The sequence below is a fragment of the Gadus morhua genome, chromosome 18 (assembly GCF_902167405.1).
Source record: "Gadus morhua chromosome 18, gadMor3.0, whole genome shotgun sequence".
In the NCBI taxonomy this organism is placed as follows: domain Eukaryota; kingdom Metazoa; phylum Chordata; class Actinopteri; order Gadiformes; family Gadidae; genus Gadus; species Gadus morhua.
The window spans coordinates 6030785-6053638 of record NC_044065.1 but is presented as its reverse complement, the minus strand read 5'-3'; the positions used below and the strand labels follow the sequence as shown (position 1 = coordinate 6053638).

Genomic DNA, 22854 nt, shown 5'->3' with positions numbered 1-22854 from the left:
CCTTTGCAAGTTTCAATTCTGAAAGCTAGACTGTAGAAATTCAAGAAAAATTGACACGTGGTTGAAATTTAAATTCTTGAAAAATTAAGGGCATCCAGAACAGGAGTATTTGCACACTTTTAGTATTCATGTAAACACTGCGAATAGAATGCACATACATTATCAATACATCATAAAAATTCCCCCAAAAATGTTTTGTGACGGTAAAGGGGGTACTGAAAAAATATCTTAGAGGAGGTAGACTAGTAGAAAAGGTTAGAGAACCATTCAATGCCCCGTGCTCTCTCTCTCTCAGGTTCCCCCCAGGACAAGCGCCATGTCCTGGCTGTGGTTCCCAGCCCGGCCGCTCGATGCCACCCAGGAGGGAAGGAGGGCCTCAACGCCTGTAAGTCCAGTGTGGACCCCACATGCTCCCTCACCCATCACATCCAAACACAGGACGCAGTTACAGCATACGTTTGGTACACACATGTATAGATCCATATCTATATATAGATGTCTGTGTGTGTATAGAGATGGATAGGTACATAGATAGATAGATAAATCTATGCCTTTATGTGTTCATATACATTTGTGTATATAAATACACAAATGTATTTTTTTTTTTTTCTCTTCTTTGTTGTGGAGCACCTGGGGGAGCACACACACCCCCAGGTCTTTATTGCAGTGGCTGGCTGAAGACTGGCCCCATCGGGGTCATTGCCATCACCATAAACAACAGCTTCGACACAGCACACAGCGTCGTGGAGGACGTCACCTCACCTCTGGCTGCCTGGACGTGACCTCTGCCAAGCCTGGATCCACGGGGATCCCCCTGCTGGACAAGAGAGGTACTGCTCTCCGTCTAGTATCTGGTGTAATGTAGGGGTGAGAGATTCCTCACTTGCTAAATAAATAATCCTATTTCACTCTTTAATCATTTAAGTTAGCAATGGGGTTTGTCGTTTTGACATAGAAACACAAGCGGCTATCAGGTGTTCCTCATGCCGTTAATGAGTCCAGTCATTTGCAGATCCCTAATTAACTTGATGAGCTGCACCTGTTTTCGCACTTATTATTGCAGCTCTGTCTTGTCGTTAGGAATCGTTTGGCTCATTTCTTCGATTGTTGGGTTCGGGAACATTTGATCAGAAAGGTTTTATGGAATATCTAAGTTGAATTGATTACATGTATTTTGGCATTGTCTCACACACTCAAACATCTCGGTGCCTCTTCACACCAATAATGTGTCGCTTGGTTATTCTGGAAGTGTTGGTCAACACGCACCAAGATGGCGGGCTTGAACCTCCAGGTCACATGATCTAATCTCTCCTGTGTGATTGGTTGCAGGCGTGAAGCCGGTGTCCTTCTCGGACTGGGAGAAGATCAACCAGGAGGGGAGGAGGGGCGCGGCCCAGGGGAAACCCCGAGAGAAGCTTCTGGACGTAGAGGAGATGCTGAAGACCGCCCGGACCTGAACCCCAAAGTTACCTTCTATTTCTGAAGACTCTTTCATAACGTGGAGAACCATCGCAAAGGAGAAATTAACACAGTTTACCACAAGAATAAGATGGCATGAAACCATGGACTGTGTTGTAATGCAGACCAAAATAAGACGCAGTCAATACAAAAAAAACAATTTATTATATTAACATGTCGTCCAGCGGTAGCTCCAGATGTGTGCGTCTGTGGGGCTCAGTAGATGCCGTAGGTGTGCTCCTTGCCCTCACGGTAGCGGTCCAGGTAGCGGAGCGGCTGCCTGTGGGGGAACTTGACCCGCGGCGGGTGGTACACGGGGGGCCGCACGAACTCAAACACCGGCTCCTTCATGTCTGCAGGAAGAAGAACACCAGTGGACAGTTTAATGTTAATGGATATATCCTCCCAACCTCACAATTGTACTTGTCGATTCTTTGTTTAAATGATAAAATCCAATTTTAATTTAATGTTTTTCATGTTTAACAGGATTTATTCACATGAAGGTACTCTGACCAAACCATACAGCTATACACTCAAATGGAAGATTATGCTAAACAAAAAATGACCAAACTAGGATCCTTCAAAAAAAAATGGCCAGTAGAGGATATGCAAAAGAATATGGTTTCAAATGTGCTCTAAAACCCATTCCTTCATGTAAACGTCAACTTAAAAAGGTGACATATACCACCAGGTGTGAGTTTGAGTCATTTTTTCCTTTGCAAAATCCTCCGTTCCCCATGTACACAAACAAGGAGAAAGAAAAGAGCCAACATGCCAGGCGCTCCAACGTCCCGTTTCCAGAGTTGCTTACCAAGCGTGTTGTGGAAGGTGTTGGTGACCGACTCGTCCCACTGGCTCTGGAAGAAGCCCAGACCGGCTGGGGTCATGGAGTCCTGGTGCTTCCTGTAGAAGTCCACCGTCTTGAAGGTAGGCCTATTCAAACATTATGGAAATGATCACTAGAGCAAGAAGCATGCCTTTACCGTCGCTTGGTCGCGGTTTTGTCTTGGAGAGAAAATTCGATTTTACTCCCAAGTGCAGGCTTCAAACCAAGGGAAGATTAGCCTTGGCAGGAGCTAGAATGATTCCATTTCATTACAGGGAAATCTTCAATTTAAGCATACAATAGTACAAGTACCACATTTGTCAAGTAGTTCCCCCCCACACAAATGCCATTACTGAAGATCACAGCGCTGCCTACTTCCACTTTACATATCACTATTTAAAAGTGCTGTACAACAAGATGACACCACAGAAGCACAATAAAAGATGAGAGGCTCAATAGCATAAAAGATACCCAAATAGAATCCAATAAATAAGATCCACTGCCCACATAATACATCTACATAACACATCAACACGCTACCTGGAGTTAAAAGCCAGAGTAAAGGTGAGTTTTAAGATGGGACTTGAGACAGTGAAGGGGCTTGTCCCAAGTCACAACTCCCAGGTTCTGCCCACACAACCAGTCAAATGGGAAATAAGTGCATCAAGTACAGATTGCTTGGTCCAGATTTACAAACCACCCCTCAAATAAAAACATTGTACAGTATCAATTAAAAGTTTTTATTATCAAGGCATACATTCGTTATAGTCAGTTTCTTGTCCATTATGCTGTTGTCCAGTTAAAACATTATTCAGAGCGGCTAAATCGTTGGCATCCAAAGCAGCCCCGACTGCTTTGGGGTCAGTTCCTGATGATGCCTCGGCGTTCACCTGATCCGACTCTCGGCTTACTATTGGGTTTAAAGAAGCGAAAACATCCGTCCATGAAACAGAATTTGCATATTAATAATAGTCAAAGAAACTTGAACCATCTCACCTTCTTTAACATCCTTGTAATTTGAGATTGCCTGAAGCAATTGTAGTCCAACGGCCTTATAGTGTTTCCTGCAACCTTTGCTTAGCGATGTTTGTGAAACATCTGAAACAAAAGATTGTTAGCGACTAAAATAGTGCACAAAATATTGTGCAAATCTCTTTATTATGAATGGCTTCCATTTCCCTCACTTTGATTGTGATGAATGGGCATCATGGAGTTGTTGCTTTGACTCGAAGCAGGCTTCTCAGAGATGTCGGAGGCCAGTTTGTGGTTGTCAGAGGCTTGAGTCACGTTGTTAGAGGCCAAAGGGTCAGAGGCTTGAGTCCCGTTGTTAGTGGTCAGGGGGTCAGAGGCTTGAGTCCCGTTGTTAGAGGCCAGGGGGTCAGAGGCTTGAGTCCCGTTGTTAGAGGCCAGGGGGTCAGAGGCTTGAGTCCGGTTGTTAGAGGCCAAAGGGTCAGAGGCTTGAGTCCGGTTGTTAGAGGCCAAAGGGTCAGAGGCTTGAGTCACGTTAGAGGCCAGGGGGTCAGAGGCTTGAGTCACGTTAGAGGCCAGGGGGTCAGAGGCTTGAGTCCCGTTGCTAGAGGCCAAGGGGTCGGAGGCTTGAGTCCCGTTGTTAGAGGCAAAAGGGTCAGAGGCTTGAGTCACGTTAGAGGCCAGGGGGTCAGAGGCTTGAGTCACGTTAGAGGCCAAAGGGTCAGAGGCTTGAGTCCCGTTGTTAGAGGCCAAAGGGTCAGAGGCTTGAGTCCCGTTGTTAGAGGCCAAAGGGTCAGAGGCTTGAGTCCCGTTGTTAGAGGCCAGGGGGTCAGAGGCTTGAGTCCCGTTAGAGGCCAGGGGGTCAGAGGCTTGAGTCACGTTAGAGGCCAGGGGGTCAGTGGCTTGAGTCACGTTAGAGGCCAGGGGGTCAGAGGCTTGAGTCACGTTAGAGGCCAAAGGGTCAGAGGCTTGAGTCCCGTTAGAGGCCAAAGGGTCAGAGGCTTGAGTCCCGTTAGAGGCCAAAGGGTCAGAGGCTTGAGTCCCGTTAGAGGCCAAAGGGTCAGAGGCTTGAGTCACGTTAGAGGCCAGGGGGTCAGAGGCCTGAGTCGCGTTGTTAGAGGCCAGGGGGTCAGAGGCTTGAGTCCCGTTGTTAGAGGCCAGGGGGTCAGAGGCTTGAGTCCCGTTGTTAGAGGCCAGGGGGTCAGAGGCTTGAGTCCCGTTGTTAGAGGCCAGGGGGTCAGAGGCTTGAGTCCCGTTGTTAGAGGCCAGGGGGTCAGAGGCTTGAGTCCCGTTGTTAGAGGCCAGGGGGTCAGAGGCTTGAGTCCCGTTGTTAGAGGCCAGGGGGTCAGAGGCTTGAGTCACGTTAGAGGCCAGGGGGTCAGAGGCTTGAGTCCCGTTGTTAGTGGCCAGCGGGTCGGAGGCTTGAGTCACGTTAGAGGCCAGCGGGTCGGAGGCTTGAGTCACGTTGTTAGAGGCCAGGGGGTAAGAGGCTTGAGTCACATTGTTAGAGGCCAGGGGGTCAGAGGCTTGAGTCCCGTTGTTAGAGGCCAGGGGGTCAGAGGCTTGAGTCCCGTTGTTAGAGGCCAGGGGGTCAGAGGCTTGAGTCCGGTTGTTAGAGGCCAAAGGGTCAGAGGCTTGAGTCCGGTTGTTAGAGGCCAAAGGGTCAGAGGCTTGAGTCACGTTAGAGGCCAGGGGGTCAGAGGCTTGAGTCACGTTAGAGGCCAGGGGGTCAAAGGCTTGAGTCCGGTTGTTAGAGGCCAAAGGGTCAGAGGCTTGAGTCACGTTAGAGGCCAGGGGGTCAGAGGCTTGAGTCACGTTAGAGGCCAGGGGGTCAGAGGCTTGAGTCACGTTAGAGGCCAGGGGGTCAAAGGCTTGAGTCACATTGTTAGAGGCCAAGGGGTCAGAGGCTTGAGTCCCGTTGTTAGAGGCCAGGGGGTCAGAGGCTTGAGTCACGTTAGAGGCCAGGGGGTCAGAGGCTTGAGTCACATTGTTAGAGGCCAGGGGGTCAGAGGCTTGAGTCACATTGTTAGAGGCCAATGGGTCAGAGGCTTGAGTCACGTTAGTGGCCAGGGGGTCAGAAGCTTGAGTCCCGTTGTTAGAGGCCAGGGGGTCAGAGGCTTGAGTCCCGTTGTTAGTGGCCAGGGGGTCAGAGGCTTGAGTCACGTTAGAGGCCAGCGGGTCGGAGGCTTGAGTCACGTTGTTAGAGGCCAGGGGGTCAGAGGCTTTAGTCACGTTAGAGGCCAGAGGGTCGGAGGCTTGAGTCACGTTGTTAGAGGCCAGGGGGTCAGAGGCTTGAGTCCCGTTGTTAGAGGCCAGGGGGTCAGAGGCTTGAGTCCCGTTGTTAGAGGCCAGGGGGTCAGAGGCTTGAGTCACATTGTTAGAGGCCAGGGGGTCAGAGGCTTGAGTCCCGTTGTTAGAGGCCAGGGGGTCAGAGGCTTGAGTCCCGTTAGAGGCCAGGGGGTCAGAGGCTTGAGTCCGGTTGTTAGAGGCCAAAGGGTCAGAGGCTTGAGTCACGTTAGAGGCCAGGGGGTCAGAGGCTTGAGTCACGTTAGAGGCCAGGGGGTCAGAGGCTTGAGTCACGTTAGAGGCCAGGGGGTCGGAGGCTTGAGTCCCGTTGCTAGAGGCCAAGGGGTCAGAGGCTTGAGTCCCGTTGTTAGAGACAAAAGGGTCAGAGGCTTGAGTCACGTTAGAGGCCAGGGGGTCAGAGGCTTGAGTCACGTTAGAGGCCAAAGGGTCAGAGGCTTGAGTCCCGTTGTTAGAGGCCAAAGGGTCAGAGGCTTGAGTCCCGTTAGAGGCCAAAGGGTCAGAGGCTTGAGTCCCGTTAGAGGCCAGGGGGTCAGAGGCTTGAGTCCCGTTGTTAGAGGCCAGGGGGTCAGAGGCTTGAGTCCCGTTGTTAGAGGCCAGGGGGTCAGAGGCTTGAGTCAGGTTGTTAGAGGCCAAAGGGTCAGAGGCTTGAGTCCCGTTAGAGGCCAGGGGGTCAGAGGCTTGAGTCCCGTTGTTAGAGGCCAGGGGGTCAGAGGCTTGAGTCCCGTTGTTAGAGGCCAGGGGGTCAGAGGCTTGAGTCCGGTTGTTAGAGGCCAAAGGGTCAGAGGCTTGAGTCCCGTTGTTAGAGGCCAAAGGGTCAGAGGCTTGAGTCACGTTAGAGGCCAGGGGGTCAGAGGCTTGAGTCCCGTTGTTAGTGGCCAGGGGGTCAGAGGCTTGAGTCACGTTAGAGGCCAGGGGGTCAGAGGCTTGAGTCCCGTTGTTAGAGGCCAGGGGGTCAGAGGCTTGAGTCACATTGTTAGAGGCCAGGGGGTCAGAGGCTTGAGTCCCGTTGTTAGAGGCCAGGGGGTCAGTGGCTTGAGTCCGGTTGTTAGAGGCCAAAGGGTCAGAGGCTTGAGTCCCGTTGTTAGAGGCCAAAGGGTCAGAGGCTTGAGTCACGTTAGAGGCCAGGGGGTCAGAGGCTTGAGTCCCGTTGTTAGTGGCCAGGGGGTCAGAGGCTTGAGTCACGTTAGAGGCCAGGGGGTCAGAGGCTCGAGTCCCGTTGTTAGAGGCCAGGGGGTCAGAGGCTTGAGTCACATTGTTAGAGGCCAGGGGGTCAGAGGCTTGAGTCCCGTTGTTAGAGGCCAGGGGGTCAGTGGCTTGAGTCCCGTTAGAGGCCAGGGGGTCGGAGGCTTGAGTCACGTTGTTAGAGGCCAGCGGGTCAGAGGCTTGAGTCACATTGTTAGAGGCCAGGGGGTCAGAGGCTTGAGTCACATTGTTAGAGGCCAGGGGGTCAGAGGCTTGAGTCCCGTTAGACGCCAGGGGGTCAGAGGCTTGAGTCCCGTTGCTAGAGGCCAAGGGGTCAGAGGCTTGAGTCCCGTTGTTAGAGGCCAAAGGGTCAGAGGCTTGAGTCACGTTAGAGGCCAAAGGGTCAGAGGCTTGAGTCCCGTTGTTAGAGGCCAAAGGGTCAGAGGCTTGGGTCCCGTTAGAGGCCAAAGGGTCAGAGGCTTGAGTCCCGTTAGAGGCCAGGGGGTCAGAGGCTTGAGTCACGTTAGAGGCCAGGGGGTCAGAGGCTTGAGTCACGTTAGAGGCCAGGGGGTCAGAGGCTTGAGTGACGTTAGAGGCCAGGGGGTCAGAGGCTTGAGTCACGTTAGAGGCCAGGGGGTCAGAGGCTTGAGTCACGTTAGAGGCCAGGGGGTCAGAGGCTTGAGTCCCGTTAGAGGCCAAAGGGTCAGAGGCTTGAGTCCCGTTAGAGGCCAAAGGGTCAGAGGCTTGAGTCCCGTTAGAGGCCAAAGGGTCAGAGGCTTGAGTCACGTTAGAGGCCAAAGGGTCAGAGGCTTGAGTCGCGTTGTTAGAGGCCAGGGGGTCAGAGGCTTGAGTCGCGTTGTTAGAGGCCAGGGGGTCAGAGGCTTGAGTCGCGTTGTTAGAGGCCAGGGGGTCAGAGGCTTGAGTCCCGTTGTTAGAGGCCAGGGGGTCAGAGGCTTGAGTCCCGTTGTTAGAGGCCAGGCGGTCAGAGGCTTGAGTCCCGTTGTTAGAGGCCAGGGGGTCAGAGGCTTGAGTCCCGTTGTTAGAGGCCAGGGGGTCAGAGGCTTGAGTCCCGTTGTTAGAGGCAAAAGGGTCAGAGGCTTGAGACACGTTAGAGGCCAGGGGGTCAGAGGCTTGAGTCACGTTAGAGGCCAGGGGGACTGTGCTCACGTGGTCATAGGCCCTAGCTTTTGCGGCAGACTTGAGGTATTCTGTTCAGTTGAAACAGAAACAGAGTTAAAATATTTCATTGAATGCTAGAGTTACAGCTACAGACAACCTGGAGCGAGCATACCTTCTATAATATAGTGGTCTTGATACAGGGCCTCAATTAGTTGTTGCATTTTAATGACTTCAGCTAGGTCATTTTGTGGAACATCTGAAAATCAAACCATCAAGTCAACTACTCGGACTGAAGGAGACAGTCAAATATATACATTGCCTTTTCATCCCTTACTTCCCAGGCCGTTCTCATCTTTGGATCTCCCGTTGGTCCCTCCAAATGGGGCGCAAGAGACTAAAAACAATTACAGGGAAACATTTAGCACATAGCAGCGTTTTGCACGTGGTGACATTTTGCGTGTAGAACATATAGAATCATTTAGCATGGAGGAAGATTTGGCATACAGCATAATTTAACATATGGCACCATTAAGGATAATGTACCATTTAACACTAGCATCATAGCATAAAGCATCACTTAGCATATAGCACCATAGACTATAGCAATGTTAGCATTCAGCACCATTCAGCATACACCACTTACATATTGCAACCTTTAGCATATAGCACCATTTAGTGTATAGCCACCTCAAGCATGCTCCACTTTAACACGTAGCCCCATTTAGCATATAGCCCCATTTAGCATGTAGCCCCATTTAGCATGTAGCACCATTTAGCATGTAGCACCATCTAGCATGTAGCACCATTTAGCATGTAGCACCATTTAGCATACACCACTTAAACATCTAGCAATATTTAGCATACTAAATATAAGCTCAATCACAGACCTAAAGACAAATTGATACTAAGCTTAAAGTTTCCTCAAGTAAATTAATCAGTCCGCTACAATGTACTTTACCTTCGGTCATCCAAATTGCTATGACGAAAGCAGCTCCTACACAAAACCTGCCCCTGCCCATGGCCATTGCATTTGCTGTACCTTCAGACATGCAGCACTGATTTCTTGCAGGCTCTTTATTGCTTGTCTATCTGGTACAAGACAGGTTGCCAATTTACAATCAGCTGTAATTACCTGCTGTGGTCACCTGACTTGTAGTGTCTTTGATTCAATATGTTGGATATTTCTGCCTCTTCCTATGTTGTCAATGTCAGTGTATTTTGTTAATGAGTACTCCTGTATATCAAGGGTTACATAGTTAAATTGGCACATGAGACTACTTAAAAAAGATAACCTAGTGTTTCTGTGAAGAAAATATACCATGAACAAGAATATCCTTCAGTCGACAATTGAATCCACTGCAGCCTGGTTCCTTAGGCCTGCTGCTGAGTGGGATTATCATTTAGAATATTTAGACATGGCTATTATCTAGGCTCATGAAGAGAGTGTATGGCATGCGTCTGTGTAGTTATCCCAAAATATTAAAAGCCTTCTTAGAAAGGTATGCTTCTCTGTTTGGCCTGTTGTTTCCTACAAATCAATCACATCACCCTATTTCGTAGTAGAATCACTATTTTGTGATTACGATACGATTTTCAAAGAAAGAGGTTGTAGCCTGACGTTATTGGTAGGCTGAGAAAACTTTGATGCACGAAGCTTGAGTTCTTAAGTCCTAGCCAATCCATGTTCCTCTGTTATTTTGCCTTGCTTTTATTCATCCGGCATTCTTATTCCGTGCATGACTCAAGAAGCCGTACATATGGCATTTTTAATTGAGACTTGTAACATTTGTTATCATCATTTTGTCATTTTTATAATGTAAATTGCCCTAAAAAATCCTAATCGGTCGATCCCTACACCAGACGCCCCATTATTCCGAAGGAGCGCTCCAGGTTAAAGGGTTGAACCACCCAATCATATGTGTTGCTGCATCAAGTGTAAACGTTTTGAGAACCTTTTCTCAAATGGGGGGTACGCGTACCCCTAGGGGTATTTTGTAGTACTGCAGGGGGTACTCAAAAGATGAAGGAAAAACTAATTATTTTTGTTTTCACCCTTTGCAAGTTTCAATTCTGAAAGCTAGACTGTAGAAATTCAAGAAAAATTGACACGTGGTTGAAATTTAAATTCTTGAAAAATTAAGGGCATCCAGAACAGGAGTATTTGCACACTTTTAGTATTCATGTAAACACTGCGAATAGAATGCACATACATTATCAATACATCATAAAAATTCCCCCAAAAATGTTTTGTGACGGTAAAGGGGGTACTGAAAAAATATCTTAGAGGAGGTAGACTAGTAGAAAAGGTTAGAGAACCATTCAATGCCCCGTGCTCTCTCTCTCTCAGGTTCCCCCCAGGACAAGCGCCATGTCCTGGCTGTGGTTCCCAGCCCGGCCGCTCGATGCCACCCAGGAGGGAAGGAGGGCCTCAACGCCTGTAAGTCCAGTGTGGACCCCACATGCTCCCTCACCCATCACATCCAAACACAGGACGCAGTTACAGCATACGTTTGGTACACACATGTATAGATCCATATCTATATATAGATGTCTGTGTGTGTATAGAGATGGATAGGTACATAGATAGATAGATAAATCTATGCCTTTATGTGTTCATATACATTTGTGTATATAAATACACAAATGTATTTTTTTTTTTTTCTCTTCTTTGTTGTGGAGCACCTGGGGGAGCACACACACCCCCAGGTCTTTATTGCAGTGGCTGGCTGAAGACTGGCCCCATCGGGGTCATTGCCATCACCATAAACAACAGCTTCGACACAGCACACAGCGTCGTGGAGGACGTCACCTCACCTCTGGCTGCCTGGACGTGACCTCTGCCAAGCCTGGATCCACGGGGATCCCCCTGCTGGACAAGAGAGGTACTGCTCTCCGTCTAGTATCTGGTGTAATGTAGGGGTGAGAGATTCCTCACTTGCTAAATAAATAATCCTATTTCACTCTTTAATCATTTAAGTTAGCAATGGGGTTTGTCGTTTTGACATAGAAACACAAGCGGCTATCAGGTGTTCCTCATGCCGTTAATGAGTCCAGTCATTTGCAGATCCCTAATTAACTTGATGAGCTGCACCTGTTTTCGCACTTATTATTGCAGCTCTGTCTTGTCGTTAGGAATCGTTTGGCTCATTTCTTCGATTGTTGGGTTCGGGAACATTTGATCAGAAAGGTTTTATGGAATATCTAAGTTGAATTGATTACATGTATTTTGGCATTGTCTCACACACTCAAACATCTCGGTGCCTCTTCACACCAATAATGTGTTGCTTGGTTATTCTGGAAGTGTTGGTCAACACGCACCAAGATGGCGGGCTTGAACCTCCAGGTCACATGATCTAATCTCTCCTGTGTGATTGGTTGCAGGCGTGAAGCCGGTGTCCTTCTCGGACTGGGAGAAGATCAACCAGGAGGGGAGGAGGGGCGCGGCCCAGGGGAAACCCCGAGAGAAGCTTCTGGACGTAGAGGAGATGCTGAAGACCGCCCGGACCTGAACCCCAAAGTTACCTTCTATTTCTGAAGACTCTTTCATAACGTGGAGAACCATCGCAATGGAGAAATTAACACAGTTTACCACAAGAATAAGATGGAATGAAACCATGGACTGTGTTGTAATGCAGACCAAAATAAGACGCAGTCAATACAAAAAAAACAATTTATTATATTAACATGTCGTCCAGCGGTAGCTCCAGATGTGTGCGTCTGTGGGGCTCAGTAGATGCCGTAGGTGTGCTCCTTGCCCTCACGGTAGCGGTCCAGGTAGCGGAGCGGCTGCCTGTGGGGGAACTTGACCCGCGGCGGGTGGTACACGGGGGGCCGCACGAACTCAAACACCGGCTCCTTCATGTCTGCAGGAAGAAGAACACCAGTGGACAGTTTAATGTTAATGGATATATCCTCCCAACCTCACAATTGTACTTGTCGATTCTTTGTTTAAATGATAAAATCCAATTTTAATTTAATGTTTTTCATGTTTAACAGGATTTATTCACATGAAGGTACTCTGACCAAACCATACAGCTATACACTCAAATGGAAGATTATGCTAAACAAAAAATGACCAAACTAGGATCCTTCAAAAAAAAATGGCCAGTAGAGGATATGCAAAAGAATATGGTTTCAAATGTGCTCTAAAACCCATTCCTTCATGTAAACGTCAACTTAAAAAGGTGACATATACCACCAGGTGTGAGTTTGAGTCATTTTTTCCTTTGCAAAATCCTCCGTTCCCCATGTACACAAACAAGGAGAAAGAAAAGAGCCAACATGCCAGGCGCTCCAACGGTTCGTTTCCAGAGTTGCTTACCAAGCGTGTTGTGGAAGGTGTTGGTGACCGACTCGTCCCACTGGCTCTGGAAGAAGCCCAGACCGGCTGGGGTCATGGAGTCCTGGTGCTTCCTGTAGAAGTCCACCGTCTTGAAGGTAGGCCTATTCAAACATTATGGAAATGATCACTAGAGCAAGAAGCATGCCTTTACCGTCGCTTGGTCGCGGTTTTGTCTTGGAGAGAAAATTCGATTTTACTCCCAAGTGCAGGCTTCAAACCAAGGGAAGATTAGCCTTGGCAGGAGCTAGAATGATTCCATTTCATTACAGGGAAATCTTCAATTTAAGCATACAATAGTACAAGTACCACATTTGTCAAGTAGTTCCCCCCCACACAAATGCCATTACTGAAGATCACAGCGCTGCCTACTTCCACTTTACATATCACTATTTAAAAGTGCTGTACAACAAGATGACACCACAGAAGCACAATAAAAGATGAGAGGCTCAATAGCATAAAAGATACCCAAATAGAATCCAATAAATAAGATCCACTGCCCACATAATACATCTACATAACACATCAACACGCTACCTGGAGTTAAAAGCCAGAGTAAAGGTGAGTTTTAAGATGGGACTTGAGACAGTGAAGGGGCTTGTCCCAAGTCACAACTCCCAGGTTCTGCCCACACAACCAGTCAAATGGGAAATAAGTGCATCAAGTACAGATTGCTTGGTCCAGATTTACAAACCACCCCTCAAATAAAAACATTGTACAGTATCAATTAAAAGTTTTTATTATCAAGGCATACATTCGTTAGTCAGTTTCTTGTCCATTATGCTGTTGTCCAGTTAAAACATTATTCAGAGCGGCTAAATCGTTGGCATCCAAAGCAGCCCCGACTGCTTTGGGGTCAGTTCCTGATGATGCCTCGGCGTTCACCTGATCCGACTCTCGGCTTACTATTGGGTTTAGAGAAGCGAAAACATCCGTCCATGAAACAGAATTTGCATATTAATAATAGTCAAAGAAACTTGAACCATCTCACCTTCTTTAACATCCTTGTAATTTGAGATCGCCTGAAGCAATTGTAGTCCAACGGCCTTATAGTGTTTCCTGCAACCTTTGCTTAGCGATGTTTGTGAAACATCTGAAACAAAAGATTGTTAGCGACTAAAATAGTGCACAAAATATTGTGCAAATCTCTTTATTATGAATGGCTTCCATTTCCCTCACTTTGATTGTGATGAATGGGCATCATGGAGTTGTTGCTTTGACTCGAAGCAGGCTTCTCAGAGATGTCGGAGGCCAGTTTGTGGTTGTCAGAGGCTTGAGTCACGTTGTTAGAGGCGTTAGAGGCCAAAGGGTCAGAGGCTTGAGTCCCGTTGTTAGTGGTCAGGGGGTCAGAGGCTTGAGTCCCGTTGTTAGAGGCCAGGGGGTCAGAGGCTTGAGTCCCGTTGTTAGAGGCCAGGGGGTCAGAGGCTTGAGTCCGGTTGTTAGAGGCCAAAGGGTCAGAGGCTTGAGTCCGGTTGTTAGAGGCCAAAGGGTCAGAGGCTTGAGTCCGGTTGTTAGAGGCCAAAGGGTCAGAGGCTTGAGTCACGTTAGAGGCCAGGGGGTCAGAGGCTTGAGTCACGTTAGAGGCCAGGGGGTCAGAGGCTTGAGTCCCGTTGCTAGAGGCCAAGGGGTCGGAGGCTTGAGTCCCGTTGTTAGAGGCAAAAGGGTCAGAGGCTTGAGTCACGTTAGAGGCCAGGGGGTCAGAGGCTTGAGTCACGTTAGAGGCCAAAGGGTCAGAGGCTTGAGTCCCGTTGTTAGAGGCCAAAGGGTCAGAGGCTTGAGTCCCGTTGTTAGAGGCCAAAGGGTCAGAGGCTTGAGTCCCGTTGTTAGAGGCCAGGGGGTCAGAGGCTTGAGTCCCGTTAGAGGCCAGGGGGTCAGAGGCTTGAGTCACGTTAGAGGCCAGGGGGTCAGTGGCTTGAGTCACGTTAGAGGCCAGGGGGTCAGAGGCTTGAGTCACGTTAGAGGCCAAAGGGTCAGAGGCTTGAGTCCCGTTAGAGGCCAAAGGGTCAGAGGCTTGAGTCCCGTTAGAGGCCAAAGGGTCAGAGGCTTGAGTCCCGTTAGAGGCCAAAGGGTCAGAGGCCTGAGTCGCGTTGTTAGAGGCCAGGGGGTCAGAGGCCTGAGTCGCGTTGTTAGAGGCCAGGGGGTCAGAGGCTTGAGTCCCGTTGTTAGAGGCCAGGGGGTCAGAGGCTTGAGTCCCGTTGTTAGAGGCCAGGGGGTCAGAGGCTTGAGTCCCGTTGTTAGAGGCCAGGGGGTCAGAGGCTTGAGTCCCGTTGTTAGAGGCCAGGGGGTCAGAGGCTTGAGTCCCGTTGTTAGAGGCCAGGGGGTCAGAGGCTTGAGTCCCGTTGTTAGAGGCCAGGGGGTCAGAGGCTTGAGTCCCGTTGTTAGAGGCCAAAGGGTCAGAGGCTTGAGTCACGTTAGAGGCCAGGGGGTCAGAGGCTTGAGTCCCGTTGTTAGTGGCCAGCGGGTCGGAGGCTTGAGTCACGTTAGAGGCCAGCGGGTCGGAGGCTTGAGTCACGTTGTTAGAGGCCAGGGGGTAAGAGGCTTGAGTCACATTGTTAGAGGCCAGGGGGTCAGAGGCTTGAGTCCCGTTGTTAGAGGCCAGGGGGTCAGAGGCTTGAGTCCCGTTGTTAGAGGCCAGGGGGTCAGAGGCTTGAGTCCGGTTGTTAGAGGCCAAAGGGTCAGAGGCTTGAGTCCGGTTGTTAGAGGCCAAAGGGTCAGAGGCTTGAGTCACGTTAGAGGCCAGGGGGTCAGAGGCTTGAGTCACGTTAGAGGCCAGGGGGTCAAAGGCTTGAGTCACATTGTTAGAGGCCAAGGGGTCAGAGGCTTGAGTCCCGTTGTTAGAGGCCAGGGGGTCAGAGGCTTGAGTCACGTTAGAGGCCAGGGGGTCAGAGGCTTGAGTCACATTGTTAGAGGCCAGGGGGTCAGAGGCTTGAGTCACATTGTTAGAGGCCAATGGGTCAGAGGCTTGAGTCACGTTAGTGGCCAGGGGGTCAGAAGCTTGAGTCCCGTTGTTAGAGGCCAGGGGGTCAGAGGCTTGAGTCCCGTTGTTAGTGGCCAGGGGGTCAGAGGCTTGAGTCACGTTAGAGGCCAGCGGGTCGGAGGCTTGAGTCACGTTGTTAGAGGCCAGGGGGTCAGAGGCTTGAGTCACGTTAGAGGCCAGAGGGTCGGAGGCTTGAGTCACGTTGTTAGAGGCCAGGGGGTCAGAGGCTTGAGTCCCGTTGTTAGAGGCCAGGGGGTCAGAGGCTTGAGTCCCGTTGTTAGAGGCCAGGGGGTCAGAGGCTTGAGTCACATTGTTAGAGGCCAGGGGGTCAGAGGCTTGAGTCCCGTTGTTAGAGGCCAGGGGGTCAGAGGCTTGAGTCCCGTTAGAGGCCAGGGGGTCAGAGGCTTGAGTCCGGTTGTTAGAGGCCAAAGGGTCAGAGGCTTGAGTCACGTTAGAGGCCAGGGGGTCAGAGGCTTGAGTCACGTTAGAGGCCAGGGGGTCAGAGGCTTGAGTCACGTTAGAGGCCAGGGGGTCAGAGGCTTGAGTCCCGTTGCTAGAGGCCAAGGGGTCAGAGGCTTGAGTCCCGTTGTTAGAGGCAAAAGGGTCAGAGGCTTGAGTCACGTTAGAGGCCAGGGGGTCAGAGGCTTGAGTCACGTTAGAGGCCAAAGGGTCAGAGGCTTGAGTCCCGTTGTTAGAGGCCAAAGGGTCAGAGGCTTGAGTCCCGTTAGAGGCCAAAGGGTCAGAGGCTTGAGTCCCGTAAGAGGCCAGGGGGTCAGAGGCTTGAGTCCCGTTGTTAGAGGCCAGGGGGTCAGAGGCTTGAGTCCCGTTGTTAGAGGCCAGGGGGTCAGAGGCTTGAGTCAGGTTGTTAGAGGCCAAGGGGTCAGAGGCTTGAGTCCCGTTAGAGGCCAGGGGGTCAGAGGCTTGAGTCCCGTTGTTAGAGGCCAGGGGGTCAGAGGCTTGAGTCCCGTTGTTAGAGGCCAGGGGGTCAGAGGCTTGAGTCCGGTTGATAGAGGCCAAAGGGTCAGAGGCTTGAGTCCCGTTGTTAGAGGCCAAAGGGTCAGAGGCTTGAGTCACGTTAGAGGCCAGGGGGTCAGAGGCTTGAGTCCCGTTGTTAGTGGCCAGGGGGTCAGAGGCTTGAGTCACGTTAGAGGCCAGGGGGTCAGAGGCTTGAGTCCCGTTGTTAGAGGCCAGGGGGTCAGAGGCTTGAGTCCGGTTGTTAGAGGCCAAAGGGTCAGAGGCTTGAGTCCGGTTGTTAGAGGCCAAAGGGTCAGAGGCTTGAGTCACGTTAGAGGCCAGGGGGTCAGAGGCTTGAGTCACGTTAGAGGCCAGGGGGTCAGAGGCTTGAGTCCCGTTGCTAGAGGCCAAGGGGTCGGAGGCTTGAGTCCCGTTGTTAGAGGCAAAAGGGTCAGAGGCTTGAGTCACGTTAGAGGCCAGGGGGTCAGAGGCTTGAGTCACGTTAGAGGCCAGGGGGTCAGAGGCTTGAGTCCCGTTGTTAGAGGCCAGGGGGTCAGAGGCTTGAGTCCGGTTGTTAGAGGCCAAAGGGTCAGAGGCTTGAGTCCGGTTGTTAGAGGCCAAAGGGTCAGAGGCTTGAGTCACGTTAGAGGCCAGGGGGTCAGAGGCTTGAGTCACGTTAGAGGCCAGGGGGTCAGAGGCTTGAGTCCCGTTGCTAGAGGCCAAGGGGTCGGAGGCTTGAGTCCCGTTGTTAGAGGCAAAAGGGTCAGAGGCTTGAGTCACGTTAGAGGCCAGGGGGTCAGAGGCTTGAGTCACGTTAGAGGCCAAAGGGTCAGAGGCTTGAGTCCCGTTGTTAGAGGCCAAAGGGTCAGAGGCTTGAGTCCCGTTGTTAGAGGCCAAAGGGTCAGAGGCTTGAGTCCCGTTGTTAGAGGCCAGGGGGTCAGAGGCTTGAGTCCCGTTAGAGGCCAGGGGGTCAGAGGCTTGAGTCACGTTAGAGGCCAGGGGGTCAGTGGCTTGAGTCACGTTAGAGGCCAGGGGGTCAGAGGCTTGAGTCACGTTAGAGGCCAAAGGGTCAGAGGCTTGAGTCCCGTTAGAGGCCAAAGGGTCAGAGGCTTGAGTCCCGTTAGAGGCCAAAGGGTCAGAGGCTTGAGTCACGTTAGAGGCCAGGGGGTCAGAGGCCTGAGTCGCGTTGTTAGAGGCCAGGGGGTCAGAGGCTTGAGTCCCGTTGTTAGAGGCCAGGGGGTCAGAGGCTTGAGTCCCGTTGTTAGAGGCCAGGGGGTCAGAGGCTTGAGTCCCGTTGTTAGAGGCCAGGGGGTCAGAGGCTTGAGTCCCGTTGTTAGAGGCCAGGGGGTCAGAGGCTTGAGTCCCGTTGTTAGAGGCCAAAGGGTCAGAGGCTTGAGTCCCGTTAGAGGCCAAAGGGTCAGAGGCTTGAGTCCCGTTAGAGGCCAAAGGGTCAGAGGCTTGAGTCCCGTTAGAGGCCAAAGGGTCAGAGGCTTGAGTCACGTTAGAGGCCAGGGGGTCAGAGGCCTGAGTCGCGTTGTTAGAGGCCAGGGGGTCAGAGGCTTGAGTCCCGTTGTTAGAGGCCAGGGGGTCAGAGGCTTGAGTCCCGTTGTTAGAGGCCAGGGGGTCAGAGGCTTGAGTCCCGTTGTTAGAGGCCAGGGGGTCAGAGGCTTGAGTCCCGTTGTTAGAGGCCAGGGGGTCAGAGGCTTGAGTCCCGTTGTTAGAGGCCAGGGGGTCAGAGGCTTGAGTCCGGTTGTTAGAGGCCAAAGGGTCAGAGGCTTGAGTCCGGTTGTTAGAGGCCAAAGGGTCAGAGGCTTGAGTCACGTTAGAGGCCAGGGGGTCAGAGGCTTGAGTCACGTTAGAGGCCAGGGGGTCAAAGGCTTGAGTCACATTGTTAGAGGCCAAGGGGTCAGAGGCTTGAGTCCCGTTGTTAGAGGCCAGGGGGTCAGAGGCTTGAGTCACGTTAGAGGCCAGGGGGTCAGAGGCTTGAGTCACATTGTTAGAGGCCAGGGGGTCAGAGGCTTGAGTCACATTGTTAGAGGCCAATGGGTCAGAGGCTTGAGTCACGTTAGTGGCCAGGGGGTCAGAAGCTTGAGTCCCGTTGTTAGAGGCCAGGGGGTCAGAGGCTTGAGTCCCGTTGTTAGTGGCCAGGGGGTCAGAGGCTTGAGTCACGTTAGAGGCCAGCGGGTCGGAGGCTTGAGTCACGTTGTTAGAGGCCAGGGGGTCAGAGGCTTGAGTCACGTTAGAGGCCAGAGGGTCGGAGGCTTGAGTCACGTTGTTAGAGGCCAGGGGGTCAGAGGCTTGAGTCCCGTTGTTAGAGGCCAGGGGGTCAGAGGCTTGAGTCCCGTTGTTAGAGGCCAGGGGGTCAGAGGCTTGAGTCCCGTTGTTAGAGGCCAGGGGGTCAGAGGCTTGAGTCCCGTTGTTAGAGGCCAGGGGGTCAGAGGCTTGAGTCCCGTTAGAGGCCAGGGGGTCAGAGGCTTGAGTCCGGTTGTTAGAGGCCAAAGGGTCAGAGGCTTGAGTCACGTTAGAGGCCAGGGGGTCAGAGGCTTGAGTCACGTTAGAGGCCAGGGGGTCAGAGGCTTGAGTCACGTTAGAGGCCAGGGGGTCAGAGGCTTGAGTCACGTTGCTAGAGGCCAAGGGGTCAGAGGCTTGAGTCCCGTTGTTAGAGGCAAAAGGGTCAGAGGCTTGAGTCACGTTAGAGGCCAGGGGGTCAGAGGCTTGAGTCACGTTAGAGGCCAAAGGGTCAGAGGCTTGAGTCCCGTTGTTAGAGGCCAAAGGGTCAGAGGCTTGAGTCCCGTTAGAGGCCAAAGGGTCAGAGGCTTGAGTCCCGTTAGAGGCCAGGGGGTCAGAGGCTTGAGTCCCGTTGTTAGAGGCCAGGGGGTCAGAGGCTTGAGTCCCGTTGTTAGAGGCCAGGGGGTCAGAGGCTTGAGTCAGGTTGTTAGAGGCCAAAGGGTCAGAGGCTTGAGTCCCGTTAGAGGCCAGGGGGTCAGAGGCTTGAGTCCCGTTGTTAGAGGCCAGGGGGTCAGAGGCTTGAGTCCCGTTGTTAGTGGCCAGGGGGTCAGAGGCTTGAGTCACGTTAGAGGCCAGGGGGTCAGAGGCTTGAGTCCCGTTGTTAGAGGCCAGGGGGTCAGAGGCTTGAGTCACATTGTTAGAGGCCAGGGGGTCAGAGGCTTGAGTCACATTGTTAGAGGCCAGGGGGTCAGAGGCTTGAGTCCCGTTGTTAGAGGCCAGGGGGTCAGTGGCTTGAGTCCGGTTGTTAGAGGCCAAAGGGTCAGAGGCTTGAGTCCCGTTGTTAGAGGCCAAAGGGTCAGAGGCTTGAGTCACGTTAGAGGCCAGGGGGTCAGAGGCTTGAGTCCCGTTGTTAGTGGCCAGGGGGTCAGAGGCTTGAGTCACGTTAGAGGCCAGGGGGTCAGAGGCTTGAGTCCCGTTGTTAGAGGCCAGGGGGTCAGAGGCTTGAGTCCCGTTGTTAGAGGCCAGGGGGTCAGTGGCTTGAGTCCCGTTGTTAGAGGCCAGGGGGTCAGTGGCTTGAGTCCCGTTAGAGGCCAGGGGGTCGGAGGCTTGAGTCACGTTGTTAGAGGCCAGCGGGTCAGAGGCTTGAGTCACATTGTTAGAGGCCAGGGGGTCAGAGGCTTGAGTCCCGTTAGACGCCAGGGGGTCAGAGGCTTGAGTCCCGTTGCTAGAGGCCAAGGGGTCAGAGGCTTGAGTCCCGTTGTTAGAGGCCAAAGGGTCAGAGGCTTGAGTCCCGTTAGAGGCCAAAGGGTCAGAGGCTTGGGTCCCGTTAGAGGCCAAAGGGTCAGAGGCTTGAGTCCCGTTAGAGGCCAAAGGGTCAGAGGCTTGAGTCACGTTAGAGGCCAGGGGGTCAGAGGCTTGAGTCCCGTTAGAGGCCAAAGGGTCAGAGGCTTGAGTCACGTTGTTAGAGGCCAGGGGGTCAGAGGCTTGAGTCGCGTTGTTAGAGGCCAGGGGGTCAGAGGCTTGAGTCCCGTTGCTAGAGGCCAGGGGGTCAGTGGCTTGAGTCACGTTAGAGGCCAGGGGGTCGGAGGCTTGAGTCACGTTGTTAGAGGCCAGGGGGTCAGAGGCTTGAGTCACGTTGTTAGAGGCCAGGGGGTCAGAGGCTTGAGTCACATTGTTAGAGGCCAGGGGGTCAGAGGCTTGAGTCCCGTTAGAGGCCAGGGGGTCAGAGGCTTGAGTCACGTTAGAGGCCAGGGGGTCAGAGGCTTGAGTCACGTTAGAGGCCAGGGGGTCAGAGGCTTGAGTCACGTTAGAGGCCAAAGGGTCAGAGGCTTGAGTCCCGTTAGAGGCCAAAGGGTCAGAGGCTTGAGTCCCGTTAGAGGCCAAAGGGTCAGAGGCTTGAGTCACGTTGTTAGAGGCCAGGGGGTCAGAGGCTTGAGTCGCGTTGTTAGAGGCCAGGGGGTCAGAGGCTTGAGTCCCGTTGTTAGAGGCCAGGGGGTCAGAGGCTTGAGTCCCGTTGTTAGAGGCCAGGGGGTCAGAGGCTTGAGTCCCGTTGTTAGAGGCCAGGGGGTCAGAGGCTTGAGTCACGTTGTTAGAGGCCAGGGGGTCAGAGGCTTGAGTCCCGTTGTTAGAGGCCAGGGGGTCAGAGGCTTGAGTCCCGTTGTTAGAGGCCAGGGGGTCAGAGGCTTGAGTCCCGTTGTTAGAGGCCAGGGGGTCAGAGGCTTGAGTCCCGTTGTTAGAGGCAAAAGGGTCAGAGGCTTGAGTCACGTTAGAGGCCAGGGGGTCAGAGGCTTGAGTCACGTTAGAGGCCAGGGGGACTGTGCTCACGTGGTCATAGGCCCTAGCTTTTGCGGCAGACTTGAGGTATTCTGTTCAGTTGAAACAGAAACAGAGTTAAAATATTTCATTGAATGCTAGAGTTACAGCTACAGACAACCTGGAGCGAGCATACCTTCTATAATATAGTGGTCTTGATACAGGGCCTCAATTAGTTGTTGCATTTTAATGACGTCAGCTAGGTCATTTTGTGGAACATCTGAAAATCAAACCATCAAGTCAACTACTCGGACTGAAGGAGACAGTCAAATATATACATTGCCTTTTCATCCCTTACTTCCCAGGCCGTTCTCATCTTTGGATCTCCCGTTGGTCCCTCCAAATGGGGCGCAAGAGACTAAAAACAATTACAGGGAAACATTTAGCACATAGCGGCGTTTTGCACGTGGTGACATTTTGCGTGTAGAATATAGAATCATTTAGCATGGAGGAAGATTTGGCATACAGCATAATTTAACATATGGCACCATTAAGGATAATGTACCATTTAACACTAGCATCATAGCATAAAGCATCACTTAGCATATAGCACCATAGACTATAGCAATGTTAGCATTCAGCACCATTTAGCATACACCACTTACATATTGCAACCTTTAGCATATAGCACCATTTAGTGTATAGCCACCTCAAGCATGCTCCACTTTAACACGTAGCCCCATTTAGCATATAGCCCCATTTAGCATATAGCACCATTTAGCATGTAGCACCATTTAGCATGTAGCACCATTTAGCATGTAGCACCATTTAGCATGTAGCACCATTTAGCATGTAGCACCATTTAGCATACACCACTTTAACATCTAGCAATATTTAGCATACTAAATATAAGCTCAATCACAGACCTAAAGACAAATTGATACTAAGCTTAAAGTTTCCTCAAGTAAATTAATCAGTCCGCTACAATGTACTTTACCTTCGGTCATCCAAATTGCTATGACGAAAGCAGCTCCTACACAAAACCTGCCCCTGCCCATGGCCATTGCATTTGCTGTACCTTCAGACATGCAGCACTGATTTCTTGCAGGCTCTTTATTGCTTGTCTATCTGGTACAAGACAGGTTGCCAATTTACAATCAGCTGTAATTACCTGCTGTGGTCACCTGACTTGTAGTGTCTTTGATTCAATATGTTGGATATTTCTGCCTCTTCCTATGTTGTCAATGTCAGTGTATTTTGTTAATGAGTACTCCTGTATATCAAGGGTTACATAGTTAAATTGGCACATGAGACTACTTAAAAAAGATAACCTAGTGTTTCTGTGAAGAAAATATACCATGAACAAGAATATCCCTCAGTCGACAATTGAATCCACTGCAGCCTGGTTCCTTAGGCCTGCTGCTGAGTGGGATTATCATTTAGAATATTTAGACATGGCTATTATCTAGGCTCATGAAGAGAGTGTATGGCATGCGTCTGTGTAGTTATCCCAAAATATTAAAAACCTTCTTAGAAAGGTATGCTTCTCTGTTTGGCCTGTTGTTTCCTACAAATCAATCACATCACCCTATTTCGTAGTAGAATCACTATTTTGTGATTACGATACGATTTTCAAAGAAAGAGGTTGTAGCCTGACGTTATTGGTAGGCTGAGAAAACTTTGATGCACGAAGCTTGAGTTCTTAAGTCCTAGCCAATCCATGTTCCTCTGTTATTTTGCCTTGCTTTTATTCATCCGGCATTCTTATTCCGTGCATGACTCAAGAAGCCGTACATATGGCATTTTTAATTGAGACTTGTAACATTTGTTATCATCATTTTGTCATTTTTATAATGTAAATTGCCCTAAAAAATCCTAATCGGTCGATCCCTACACCAGACGCCCCATTATTCCGAAGGAGCGCTCCAGGTTAAAGGGTTGAACCACCCAATCATATGTGTTGCTGCATCAAGTGTAAACGTTTTGAGAACCTTTTCTCAAATGGGGGGTACGCGTACCCCT

The 22854-nt window shown here is 51.0% G+C and overlaps 2 protein-coding genes and 4 long non-coding RNA genes across 8 annotated transcripts; 2 read left to right on the top strand and 4 right to left on the bottom strand.

The window, feature by feature from the left end:
- Positions 1-300: 300 nt before the first annotated feature.
- On the top strand, positions 301-1947 carry LOC115530733 (NADPH:adrenodoxin oxidoreductase, mitochondrial-like). The gene is made up of 3 exons (XM_030339454.1): positions 301-385; positions 628-830; positions 1330-1947. Exons 1-3 carry the CDS (start codon positions 351-353, stop codon positions 1455-1457), a joined length of 366 nt encoding a protein of 121 aa, XP_030195314.1. The 5' UTR covers positions 301-350; the 3' UTR covers positions 1458-1947.
- On the bottom strand, positions 1605-3645 carry LOC115530738 (uncharacterized). Its single transcript, XR_003973770.1, has 4 exons — positions 3469-3645; positions 3281-3382; positions 2270-3194; positions 1605-1811 (listed from the first exon to the last, which is right to left on the bottom strand). It is a non-coding gene; the product is annotated as an uncharacterized LOC115530738 (long non-coding RNA).
- A 4177-nt stretch (positions 3646-7822) lies between these two features.
- LOC115530744 (uncharacterized) lies at positions 7823-8925 on the bottom strand. Its single transcript, XR_003973778.1, has 4 exons — positions 8820-8925; positions 8196-8255; positions 8034-8117; positions 7823-7950 (listed from the first exon to the last, which is right to left on the bottom strand). It is a non-coding gene; the product is annotated as an uncharacterized LOC115530744 (long non-coding RNA).
- Positions 8926-10213: 1288 nt separating this feature from the next.
- Positions 10214-11860, top strand: LOC115530735 (NADPH:adrenodoxin oxidoreductase, mitochondrial-like). Its single transcript, XM_030339456.1, has 3 exons — positions 10214-10298; positions 10541-10743; positions 11243-11860. The coding sequence occupies exons 1-3, from the start codon at positions 10264-10266 to the stop codon at positions 11368-11370; spliced, it is 366 nt and encodes a 121-aa protein (XP_030195316.1). The 5' UTR covers positions 10214-10263; the 3' UTR covers positions 11371-11860.
- LOC115530739 (uncharacterized) lies at positions 11518-12436 on the bottom strand. The gene is made up of 2 exons (XR_003973771.1): positions 12183-12436; positions 11518-11724 (listed from the first exon to the last, which is right to left on the bottom strand). It is a non-coding gene; the product is annotated as an uncharacterized LOC115530739 (long non-coding RNA).
- A 530-nt stretch (positions 12437-12966) lies between these two features.
- On the bottom strand, positions 12967-21935 carry LOC115530741 (uncharacterized). Of its 3 annotated transcripts, XR_003973773.1 has the most exons (5): positions 21830-21935; positions 21191-21250; positions 21029-21112; positions 13192-13293; positions 12967-13105 (listed from the first exon to the last, which is right to left on the bottom strand). It is a non-coding gene; the product is annotated as an uncharacterized LOC115530741 (long non-coding RNA). The 3 variants fall into 3 exon arrangements; XR_003973774.1 differs by lacking the exons at positions 12967-13105; positions 13192-13293 and adding an exon at positions 20821-20945; XR_003973772.1 differs by lacking the exons at positions 21029-21112; positions 21191-21250; positions 21830-21935 and adding an exon at positions 13380-13632.
- Between the last annotated feature and the right edge of the window lie 919 nt (positions 21936-22854).